Source organism: Gopherus evgoodei, chromosome 10 (genome assembly GCF_007399415.2).
Source record: "Gopherus evgoodei ecotype Sinaloan lineage chromosome 10, rGopEvg1_v1.p, whole genome shotgun sequence".
In the NCBI taxonomy this organism is placed as follows: Eukaryota; Metazoa; Chordata; order Testudines; family Testudinidae; genus Gopherus; species Gopherus evgoodei.
In genome coordinates, this window is record NC_044331.1 from 45,023,561 (window position 1) to 45,036,597 (window position 13,037).

The 13,037-nt window shown below is 42.8% G+C and overlaps 1 protein-coding gene across 10 annotated transcripts in view; it reads left to right on the forward strand.

Annotated features, from left to right (window-relative positions):
* The window catches only part of NEO1 (neogenin 1), a 559,154-nt gene that overhangs the window by 433,969 nt on the left and 112,148 nt on the right, over positions 1-13,037 (forward strand). For all 10 annotated transcript variants that reach the window (XM_030577723.1, XM_030577731.1, XM_030577724.1 and 7 more), the window contains exon 9: positions 10,032-10,186. In XM_030577723.1, coding sequence (XP_030433583.1) covers positions 10,032-10,186 — 155 coding nt within the window. The remainder of the gene's footprint in view (positions 1-10,031; positions 10,187-13,037) is intronic.

The following is a 13,037-nucleotide window of genomic DNA, read 5'->3' on the forward strand; positions in this document are numbered from 1 at the left end:
TCAAACGAACAAGGGAAACTGATTATGCACAAAATAAACTGAAAAATGGGGAGAATTATTTCTTGAAACTCAGTCAAACTAATCTTAGATATTCTAACGATAGTAGGCTAAAAAAAAAATTCAGATAGAAGAGTGGTGAAGTTGACAATGGGTATTCCATTAAACTTTTTGATGCGGACTGGCTTCTTTGACTAGTTGTACGGGTTTGTGGCAGAATTGTTTATTAATCCAATTCATGTTACAATTACATAGTTAATTACTCAGAAATTATGAAATCCCAATGTTAAGGTTGCATGTGCAAAGGTAACTCTGTCCGCTCTTGCATATCTGCTATAAAACAGTCTTTAATCACATGATCACTTTCTATTTGTTGAATAAAACAATATCTTACATTTTTTCTTAAGTTTTAATTGCACATATATTATTTTTTAATACTTGTACTATTTTCAAAGTCATAATGAGCCAATATATCTTTGCTTTATGATTTGACTTTTAAAGGTGTTGGAATGACTTCAGTGGAAATACACAGTACAGTTGTAGCCATGTCAGTCCCAGGGTATTAGAAAGACAAGGTGGGTGAGGTAATATTTTTTTATTGGACCACCTTTAGAGAAGGACAACTAAAATGATTAGGGGTTTGGAAAGGTCCCGTATGAGGAGAGATTAAAGAGGCTAGGACTTTTCAGCTTTGAAAAGAGGAGACTAAGGGGGGATATGATAGAAGTATATAAAATCATGAGTGGTGTGGAGAAAGTGAATAAGGAAAATATATTTACGTGTTCCCATAGTATAAGAACTACGGGCCAGCAAATGAAAGTAATGGGCAGCAGGTTTAAAACAAACAAAAGGAAGTTCTTCTTCACACAGCGCACAGTCAGCCTGTGGAACTCGTTGCCTGAGGAGGTTGTGAAGGCTAGGACTATAACAGAGTTTAAAAGAAAACTAGATAAATTCATGGAGGTTAAGTCCATTAATGGCTATTAGCCAGGATGGGTAATGAATGGTGTCCCTAGCTTCTGTTTGTAAGAGGGTGGAGATGGATGGCAGGAGAGAGATCACTTGATCATTACCTGTTAGGTTCACTCTCGGACACCTGGCATTGGTCACTGTCAGTAGACAAGATACTGGGCTGGATGGACCTTTGGTCTGACCCAGCATGACCATTCTTATGTTCTAACTTTTGATGGTATGAGACAAGCTTTCAAGACAAACAGAGCTCTTCTGACCTAAATGAAGAGCTCTGTGTGGCTCAAAAGCTTGTCTCTCTCACCATAGAAATTGGTCTAATAAAATATACTATCTCATCCATCTTGTCATCAGTGGAAATAGTGCTGTGGCACTTTTGAAAATGAGGTCATGAGGTCTCTTTTCTAACAAGTATGTATATTAACAATTTAGAGCCAAATTCTGATACCCTTGATCATGTTGAGTAGTACCTTACTCTGCTACTAGTCCCATTCATTGTTACAGTATGTGATCGTGTAATTAAGGACTATGTCTTAGTGTGTTTATATAAAGGGACAATTGTACTTGCAACCTCAACATTGTCATTCCCTGACTTCTGTGTGACTAACAGTGAAAACATAACATTCTTCTCACATAGCTATTTAAACAGAATTCCTACAGGAAAAAGAGGAAAAACTGGTAGGAAAAAAATTCCATAATGTGAAACTGTCTGGACTCCACTGGAATACCTGTCTTACATAAATGACAGACCATAATCATGTATGCAGCTTTAACTTTATACAAGATGAGCAGCAAATGTGGTGGTTCCTGCAGAGTGCCCATCCATCAGTGATTCACTTCCACTGAATTTCTCTGTACAGTGAAGTGAGCCACATATAGATATGGCATGGCCTACCTTAGCTGCTCACTTTATGAGCTTAATAAGACTGCAAAATACACTTTGCATGATCAGAGTGTGATTTTTCACTGCAATGCTCAGGCACTCCTCATGAGCAGTAGTACCATACCAAATGTCAGCTTTCACTTACCAGCTGCTTCATCTGTAGAGCTGTTCAAAAAGAGGTTGCCAAAAAAAAAAAGAGGAAAGCTTATATTTTCCATTTTCCTCATATTCCAAAGCAGCTGAATCAATTTTCATTTCATCAGTTTCTCTCAGGAAGAGAATAAGTTTAAAAAGGAGAGCTGAAAGTTATAGAAAATAATCAGCTGAAAACAAGGAGTTGCAATGCAGCTACTTATGCAGACAGCTATTGTGTCTGCTTTCACTACTCCTGATAATTACAAAGCAGTTTTTGATTATATAAATTTCGTATGGTCCAAATGCTGACAGATGCAACATGAGGGGGTAATAGATATGGGAAGCTGTCTTAGGGGGCAGGCAGTAGAGTACCTTGTGTCACATTTTGTACTAATTTGTGAGTGCTCAGAGAGAGCCAGATGGAGGCAGTGAGTAGTTGGGGCCTATTCCCCAGATAAATGCACTAAATCTTTAAGTGCCTCCATCCTGGTTTACAATATTTCTCTTCTAACAGTAAGATATGGAAGCAGAAAGAAGCAGCTACATGGGCAAGAGAGGCTGTGTGGATTATCATAGTTGGACTTGAAACCACACACCCACAATTGTAGAAATCTATAGAAGCCATCTTTTCTGCTTCTGTATCACTGAACTGGAAACCAGAGATAACTCTGTCCTCAAACCATGACCATCATCTTCATCTCATATCAGTGACTTCAGTATGGAGAAGTGACCTGCTTTCATTGATGGAATTACATTTAAACTGAAGTGCATTGATGGATTTACATTTAAATTGTGGCACGTGACTTTATGTCGCTATAGTCAGGGCATTAAGTGTACCCACGGAAGATAAAGTACTGCCTTCCTTAAAAATCACTAAGTCGTACCTGCCTTTTTGTCTCTTCACTAAAAATCATAGAATATCAGGGTTGGAAGGGATCTCAGGAGATCATCTAGTCCAACCCCCTGCTCAAAGCAGGACCAATCCCGAACTAAATCATCCCAGTCAGGGCCTTATCAAGCCTGACCTTAAAAACCTCTATGGAAGGAGATTCCAAATGACCAAAATCAAGTTCATTTCTCAAAGTGTGTACAAGGTTTCAAGTGCAGAAGTGTTTTTTCATACTGTGAAACTTTGCATAAACACCTAGCTACTGTGTCAGGGCTACAGACTGCTTAGGGGGTGGACCATAAATTAGGTAGCTAATGGTACAAGATCATGGGGTAAATTGCATATACCAAATACATGGACAGTACTATCTCCATCTACTCCAGGATTCAACTCCACCAATTCCAAACTCTGCAAATAGTCTTTTTCCCCCTAATATCTCCAGCAATGTGGGTACAATGGATAGATCTTCAGGGAATGGGGATGAGGCAGAGCTAGAGTGGTTTTGGTGTTTCGGTAATACTTTCCTAATGTTTGGATTCTTTCAAGTGTACCGTTAAATTTGAATTTCCAGGCTAGCATTTGTAGCTTTTTTTAAAGAAAATTACAGGATTCTCTTCACGGCTCTTTTCCCTGAATTAATTGATAGCTATTAGCAATCTTAATTCCATTTTACAAAGCTGTTTGTCTGGAAATTTAGATAGAGTGAGATAGGATAGCCTTAATGTTCTGTTGGGTAATATAGTTATTCATATCAGACATCTGTTATGTTACCTATTATGCGTACCTAAACACATTGGCGCTCGTAAAAGTATTCAGGACTCCCTAAGAAAGAGTATAAATGAGAGATTTATGTAACACTTAGACTTATCTCAACATATTTTTAACATACTGTTGTGATGGAGGGGCACAGTCCCTGTTATTACTGAAAATTATAATACTTTGACATATCCACCTAACTAATTTCTGGTAAATAAGTGTTCTCTTTCCATTACAACAATTTTATTTTCATAATATTGCAAAATAACTTGAGTGTTACATTTTTAGGTAAAACTAGTGAGTACATTTACCTTTGGGTGATAAAATGTGATATATTTTGCATGTCAATGAGATATTCACAGCTGTTGAACAACATTCGTCCAATTACACTTGTTCTGTGTATTTTAAATACCAATCATTATATATGGTGTAAGCTATAAAGGGATCCCATCAATTTGCAAAATTGCATTGCCAACTGAAAATTTTGTATCTACTGTAACTGGAAAAGTTAGTTAGGAAAAACTATTTCTCTGTTTTTCCAATTTGTTAGCACTTTGGGATCAGCCAGTTTTACTGAATAGTCAGTCAGCTCCTCTCTTGCTGAAAAGACCTCTATAAACATCAAAAGAGGAGAAAAGTATTTTTTGAAGTTCAGAACATATTAATAGGATACTCTGTCAAACTGAAATTTTAAAAAATAGTCAATTAAAAATTAAGTTGTGTGTGTTCTTTTAAGTTTCCTTCTACATTACCAAAGAGACAGTGCTGGGAAACTGTTTTTATGAACAAATTTTAAAAACTGGTTTTAGGAAGCATGGTTTTTCCTCAGTGGGGGTAGAGCATAATATTGTGGTAGTGTGGCAGCATAAATGGTTTTGAAAACAGTGTTGAAAACCAGTCTCCAGTTGGGCACAGAACTAGCTGAAACTTTTTAAAAATCTTTTTTTAAAACTGGCTTAATTGCACTGTCTTTCCATAATATAAACCAGACCTGAAGGCAGTGTGGAGAAAGAAGGAAAAATTGTATGAAAGCAACTTTGTTTCTCCCTCTTCAGCACAAATGAGTTAATAGCAGGTAATCATTAGTGTGAGAATTGTCTGCCCTCTGCTGCAGAGTTAAACAAAGTGCACTAATCAAGAGGGAAAGGATGGTATTAACACAATGTTAACATTTTCTTTTTATTAACTCACTGGGGCAGTTGCTGATGTATACTTCTGTAATACAGCTCTTATTTTAATTTGAAGAAAGCGGAAGAGTTTGCCCTTCTCAAACAAAACAGAGTATTTAAATGATATTTTTAAAACACCTAGCTGGCCAAAAATTCACATGGAAAAAGTGAAATGTGTTTGAAAATAAAAGTAATAACTGCTGGTGAATTTTAGGTTTTAACAATTCCTTTTAATTTTGAGCTAGTCCTCAATACCATACTCCCGCACTGAATGTATCTGTAGAGGTATTTTCTGCTGTTTTGTAGTTGTAATTGATGTTTGCTGAATTTGTGGGCACTAGCCCCTCTGGTTGCCATAATATTCAGACATGCATAATCTGTTCTCCCAGCTAGAATATAACTCACTAAAGGTTAGCATTGTGACAAGATACTGAAGTTCAACCAGAGGTGGCTCAGATTACTTGCCTTTTTATATCACTTAGAGCAGTGGTTGTCAAACTTCTGTACTGGTAACCCCTTTCACATAGCAAGCCTCTGGGTGCGACCCCCCCCCCCTTACAAATTAAAAACACTTTTTAATATATTTAACACCATTATAAATGCTGGAGGCAAAGCCGGGTTTGGGGTGGAGGCTGACAGCCTGCGGCCTCTCCCCATGTAATAACCTCACGACTCGCTGAGGACTCCCGAACCCCAGTTTGAGAACCCCTGACTTACACTATACAGATCCTCTGGACAAGGTAATGTGGCAACTTAGCATGGTCTCCTACAAAACATCTCTTTTAAAAATTACATCATTATCTATTATTTATAAACATAAGATCAGCTCTCCTTTGATAACACAGGTGACACTTCATAGAATTTATGTTCAGAAAGGTCCAATCAGCTAGATTTACCTCCTGTGTATCAACAGGCCAATTACCCATGTATTGAGCTCAATAATGATGTGTGACTAAAGCATAACTTGTGCTTGGCTTAAGCATATCTTCCAGAAAGGCATCCAGTCTTGATTTGAGGATAACAAGATGGAGATTTATCATTCCCCTTGGTAATTTGTTCCAGTGGTTAATCAAACTTGCTGTTTAAAAATGTGCCTAATTTCTAATTTGAATTTGTCTGGCTTCAGTTTCCAGCCATTGGTTCTTGTTCAGTCTTTTTCTACTACAGGAGCAGGCAAAATTTTTGGCCTGAGGGCCACATCGAATTTCCGAAATTGTATGGAGGGCCGGTTAGCAGAGGCTGTGCCTCACCATATAGCCAGGCTTGGCCCAGCCCCTTCCCCTTATTGACCTCCCCTGCTTTTCACCCCCTAATGCCCCCCCACTCACCAGGACTCCTGCCCCATCTTGCCCCCCGTTCCCTGACCGCCCCAGGATCCCCTGCCCCCTGCCACCCCCCATCCCTGACTGCCTCCTGCCACCCCATCCAACTCCCCTCTCCTTCCTAACTGCCCCTCTGGGACCCCTGCCCCCATTCAACCCCCTGTTCCCAGCCCTCTGACTGCCCCCAACCCCTATCCACACTCCCGCCCCCTGACCACCACTCCGAACTCCCCTGCCCTCTATCCAGGGCTGGCTCCAGGCCACAGCACGCCAAGCGCTGCGGGGGGCACTCTGCTGGTTGCCGGGAGGGTGGCAGGCGGCTCCAATGGACCTCCCGCAGGCATTTCTGCGGACGGTCTGCTGGTCCCGTGGCTCTGGTGGATCTCCCGCAGACACGCCTGCGGCAGCTCCACCAGAGCACGGGACCATCGGACCCTCCGAAGAAACACCTGTGGGAGGTCCACCGGAGCTACGGGACCAGTGAGCGGCAGAGCGCCCCCCGCGGCGTGTCACCGTGCTTGGGGCGCCGAAATTGCTAGAGCCAGCCCTGCCTCTATCCAATCCCCACTCCCTGCCCCCTTACCACACTGCTTGGAACACCGGTGGCTGGCGGCACTACAGCCGTGCTGCCCAGAGCACCAGAACAGGCAGCCGTGCCGCCCGGCTGGAGCGAGCCATGCCACCGTGCAGCACAGAGCACCGGGTCAGGCCACGGCTCTGCAGCTGCGCTACCCGGCAAGAGCGCGCAGCTCTGCCGCCCAGAGCATTGTGCCGGCAGCACAGTGAGCTGAGGCTGCGAGGGAGGGGGAACAGCAGAGGAGGGGGCAGGGGCTAGCCTCCTGGTCCAGAAACTCAGGGGCGGGCAGGAGCATCCCGCTGGCAGGATGTGGCCTGCAGGCTGTAGTTTGCCTGCCTCTGCTCTACTATATTAAAGAGCTCTGTAGAACCCATTAGAACCCCTTGAAGGTACTTAAATCAAGTCACCTCTTAATCTTGTTTTTGATAAAATAAGCAGATTGAACTAAATCTCGCACTGTAAGGCTTTTTCTCCAACCCTGTAATTAGTTTTGTGGCTTTTTTCTGCTCCTTCTCCAATTTTTCAGCATCCTTTGTAAAATGTGGATACCAGATCTGCTCACCAATGCTGTATAGAGAGAGAAAGTCACCTCCCTACTCCTACTCCACTGTTTATACATCCAGGGATTGCATTAGTCATTTTTGCCATAGCACCACTCTGGCAGCTCAAGTTCACCTGTTTGTCCACTCTGTTTGTAAATCCTTTGGAATCACTACTTTCCAGAATACGTGTGACCTGCATTCTATGTTCAACTCTTTTACAACTCTTGGGTAGTTATCTGGGCTGGCTGATTTTAAAATAATTCTCCTAGTAGATGATGTCTAACTTCCTTTACTACTGGACTGGAAAGTATTTCATCGTCCTACTTCTTTCCAAATACAAAAGAGAAATATTTATTGAACATTTCTGCCTTTTTGCAACATTATTAACAATTTCACTATCTTTGTAATAGGGTTGTTGTACTCACTGCTGGATGATTCTACCTGCGGGTGGTTCTGGGGTTTAGCTAAATCAGGCTGATGCCCCTTCCAGTGGTTACACCCTGTCAGTTTCTTCTCTGAAGCCCCTCTCTTGCTCTCAGGAGCCACAGCTGTCCTGTTTGTGACTTGGCCCTCCGGCCAGGTCACTATTGTGGTTTCCCTTTCTTGGGGGGAGGGGAGGAGGTGACAAGGAGCCCACCTGGCCAGCTGATGGGGTCCAGCTGGCCTAATTCAGCTCTTGCAAGGCTAGTGTGGGGAGCACACCTCATCACAATCTCCTTCTAGTAATAGTCCTGTAACATTGATATAATTTCTGTTGTTCCTAATATACTTTAAAATAAACAAACAACCAAAAAAAAAACCTCTTTGTTGTCATACCCCTGCCAGCGATGGTGTCTGTACCTTCCCTTATCAATTTTCTGCACTTCATAACTTCTAATTTATATCAACTGCTATCTCTACTTATCCCATTTTCTTATATATTGCTTCTTTTTTTTTAACTTCTAATTGTTTCCTTCATTTCTCCACTAAATGAGGAAGGGCTTTTAACCAAATTTGTTCTCTTTCTTGATTTTGGAATTGAGGCTTTTTGACCATCTAATAAACTCTTCTTTAAAACCTACCAATTTGCACTCATTTTTCTGTCTGAGTTTTTCCTCCCAATCATTGTTGCTCATTTCCTCAAATTTGAGAAACTACCCCTTTTGGACATAAAAACGGCTGTACCGGGTCAGACCAAAGGTCCATCTAGCCCAGTATCCTGTCTACCAACAGTGGCCAATGCTAGGTGCCCCAGAGGGAGTGAACCTAACAGGCAATGATCAAGTGATCTCTCTCCTGTCATCCATCTCCATCCTCTGACAAAAGAGGCTAGGGACACCATTCCTTACCATCCTGGCTAATAGCCATTTATGGACTTCACCACCATGAATTTATCCAGTTCCCGTTTAAACATTGTTATAGTCCTAGCCTTCACAGCCTCTTCAGGCAAAGAGTTCCACAGGTTGACTGTGCACTGCGTGAAGAAGAGCTTCCTTTTATTTGTTTTAAACCTGCTGCCTATTAATTTCATTTGGTGACCCCTAGTTTTTGTTTTATGGGAATAAGTAAATAACTTTTCCTTATCCACTTTCTCCACATCACTCATGATTTTATATACCTCTATCATATCCCCGCTTAGTCTCCTCTTTTCCAAGCTGAAGAGTCCTAGCCTCTTTAATCTTTCCTCATATGGGACCCTCTCCAAACCCTAATCATTTTAGTTGCCCTTTTCTGAACCTTTCCTAGTGTCAGTATATCTTTTATGAGATAAGAAGACCACATCTATACGCAGTATTCAAGATGTGGGTGTACCATTGATTTATATAACTTCACATTAACTATAATATAGGCTGACCTCCTCTGAGCCAGTTTGGATAAGTTTTAAAGGCTGCCACTCACATCTTTATGCATTTCAGGTCCCACATGGACTGAATACAATTATTGTTTTAGAGCAGATGGAAAACTAGTTGTACAGTCTGATTATGAGCTTTTCCCACTGTCAGTGTCCCCAGTGGTGTCACTTTTCTGCAATATAGCTATAGCTAAACTCAGAAAAGCCAAATGTCATTAAAAACTACATTTCAGTCTAGTTTGAAAAAGTACTTTTCCTCGTGAACTTTCAAGCTGCTGGCTTGATCAAAATGGATGAAGTTTTACTTTGAGGTTGTGACATGAACTGAAAAAATCTGTTAAATTTTTAAAAGTTAAGGATTGAGTCTCCATCTTAAACTTAAACATACACATTGGCCACAACTAGACTCTTAGTGCCAGGTATTGTAAGGGTCATCTAAGATCACTGCTTGGTATTATGTGCCATCCTGTTTCTTAGAGACAAGGTGGGTGAAGTCATATTTTTCACTGGACCAACTTCTGTAGTGAAAGTGACAACACTGGAAACATAGCCTTAGACATTTTACAAAAAATGTCCAAATATCAGAATGAACTAAATCAAGCTCAAAAGAGAATTGTAAACTGATGCTTTAAAAACACAGTTCTTAATTTTCCTCCCAGGGCTTTGGACTTCTGTGACAGATTTTCAAGCTGAATTATTATCTGGTTATGAAGAATAACACAAACCAACAAAACAGTGCCCTGCCCTTCCCCTCATTTTTTCTTTGCTATGTTTGTTCAAAATGAAGCTGCAGAACTAGAAGCTGTTTGTCTTAAGTGCAATCAATGTAATATAATTAATCATATCAATTACTTGTTAGATATGTACAAACAGCATGTCTGTTAGATTTGTACTATCCCTTTACTAATCAATGATAAATCTTCACTTTTGCTTTCCTGCCCAAATCTTTTCTTTCCTAAAGGGAACGTGTTGAAAATACAAGTCGTCCTGGAGAGATGCAAGTGACAATCCAAAACCTGATGCCAGAGACCGTGTATGTTTTCAGGGTTGTGGCTCAAAACAAACATGGCCCTGGAGAGAGCTCAGTACCACTGAAGGTGGCGACTCAGCCTGAAGGTAAGCCTTGAACATTTCTGCCTCTTACTGACTTTCATTGACCTAGATCTACAACTGCCATTGCAAACAGTCTTTTCCTTCTCCGGGCCTTTTCCCACAATAAGTTGCTATTCATGCTCTGGTTGCACTTGCTGATATTACTAGTGTAGCTTTAGACTGAATTTTTCAAGTCTGCCTCATATTCTGATATTAAGCTAGTCTGTATCATTTATATTTGGAAATATAAATTTAATATTGTAATATATAGATCCTTACAAATTAGAATTAAATATTAACATTTCTTAATATATTTGAATTAACGTTCTATTTTGTGACAATATAAACTGCTTCAATTAACATGTCCAGATAAAAACTGAACTGAAGAAGGAGCTCTGTGGAGCTTGAAAGCTTACTTCTTTCTCCTAGAGAAGTTGATCCAATAAAAGATATTATTTCACTCCCCTTGTCCCTCTCATATCCTGGGAGTAGCACGGTTATAGTAACACTACAAACAGCTTAAAAAGTGTTAACCTGGAGTTGAGATTGTGTAACTTAACCCTGTAATTGTTGGGAAGTTGTAATTGTCCCAGAAATATTTGTTATAAACCCAGGAAATTCAGGGTTAAGGATAAACTTAAGAGAGTCAAACATGCTGTGTTATCCGCACAAAATTCTCTGTTACTCTCACACTCCTAGAGCAGGGGTTTTTCTCTCTGAGGCCCCCTTCGACATGCTATAAAAACCTCGAGGCCCAGCGGGAGGCGTGGCTCAGGCCAGGGCCCTTGGGCATAGGCATATTTTGATTTCTATTTGGGGGAAGGGGGGTGCAGGGGCCAGCAGGGCTTGAGCCAACTCCGCATGTCATGGTCGGGGAGGGAGCACCACCTCCACCTTCTGACTCACCTCAGCAGGCCACCTAGCCTGTCTGGGTTTGGGGAGGGTCACACCAAAAATTATTACTCAAAGGTGGGGGGCTTAGCTCAAAAAGTTTAAAAACAGCTTAGGGTGCAGGGAGGTCTTCGCTAGGGACTGTGGGGGGGGGTAGCTCAACAAGCAGGGAGGGGGTAGCTGGGGCTGTGTGCAGGCAATGGGGTGGCTAGGGGCTGTGTGCAGATGGGGGTAGCTCAGTGTTCAGGGAGGAGGGTAGCTGAGGCTCTGCAGGCAGGGGGGTAGCTCAGGATGCAGGGAGAGGGGTACTGGGGCTGTGCAGGCAGTGGGTAGCTCAGGGTGCAGGGAGAGGGGTACTGGGGCCGCATGCAGACAGGAGATAACTTGGTGCAGGGAGGGCATAGCTCAGGGTATAGGGAGAGGAGTATTAGGGTCTGTGTGCTGGGAGGGCTTCCCTGTGGTCCCTTGTCCCAGAGGGCTCTTACCAGCTGCCTCTGTGGGAGCAAAGGGAACTGGAAGCTGAGGAGCAGCTTCAACCTGGGGCACCAGCAGGAGAGGAAGGACTGCAGTAGCTCCCTGCTCCATGGCACCAGCCAGAGCAGCAGATGTCCCGCACTGCCCGACTGTGGCTTCCCACCTCCGACCTGGCCAGGGGATGGAAAGAGGAGATGGGGAGGACTCAGAGGAGGTGTGGAATGGCCCCTGGGACTGCCTTGATCTTGAGTTGTAGTTTGTGGGGGGGGGCAATGCTCTCCATGTCCCCAACTCTGCCCATGTGCTCAGGGCTTCTGCCCCACAGGGAGCATAAGGGCTAGGGGCTCCAGGATTCAGCCTCGCGCTCCCTGCTTCAGCCCCATGGGGGCGCCTGGGATCGGAGCCTCAGTCTCGTGCCTCCCCTGGTTTCAGCCCCGCAGGGTGGGGCGGGGGGCAGGCGCTGGAGATCAAGGCTTCAGCCGTGTGAGGGAGGGTGTGTCGGGGATTGGGCCTTCAGACCCGCTGTGGGGTGGGAAGGGCATCAGGGATTGGGGCTTCAGCTGCGAGGCCCCGTGGCCCCCGTGAAAGGGCTCATAGACCCCTGGTTGAGAACTGCTGCTCTAGGGCACACACCTTTACTCAGTTCCTAGGGCTCAAGGCATAATCCTCTTAATTTAGGCACCCACCGTTTCCAAGTTCCTAGGGCTCCAGGCTCTACTCCTGCTTCGGGCAAACACCCTTTCCATATGGACTCAGAGCAAACACCCTTTCCTTGTGGAGTCAGGGCTTAATCTTTTGCTGGTTTATGGGGTCTTTTACCAGTGAAAGAGCCTTACACAGTAATATCCTACGTAACCTCTATTAACAATCACCAAAAACCAGAATGCACATGCCTCACATACAATGCCCACTACTCCCGATAAAACAGATGAACATTTCTTGATGGCCAATCAGGATCAGGTCCATCTGGGGGACTTCAGTTTCTGCCTGGTGTCATTGGCAGAATGTTGAGGTCTGGCAGCTCTGTTCTTGGGGCTGTATCCTGGAGTTGGTTCCCAAAGAACTTCCTTTTGGACCCCAGTTTATATAGTGAAAATTTAAGGCCTGCTTAGCTGTACCTTAACCAATCATTATACTAAAATTTTACTAACCAATGCTAATATATTGTAACAAAATTTTCTAACCAATCCTACCCCACCACTTTAATTGATTTATACCTAGCAAAATTAATTATGTAACAGACAGAAACAGTCAAAGAACCAGACAGAGCTCATACAGACAAACAATAGAGAAGTGTGGACCATAATGACAAAACAATAAAGAAATGAGGATTTCACAACCACAGCTATTGACAAGTGATTTCTTGACAGGCAGGATGCTATCAAACTAAGTTTTCTTTAACCATCTTAAGTTCCGTTTCTTCATCTGGTGATAGTGGGTACCATTAGGACAGGTTGTCCTTCTTAACAGCCTCATATTACATTGTTACGAAAGCTCATGCTGAAATAAA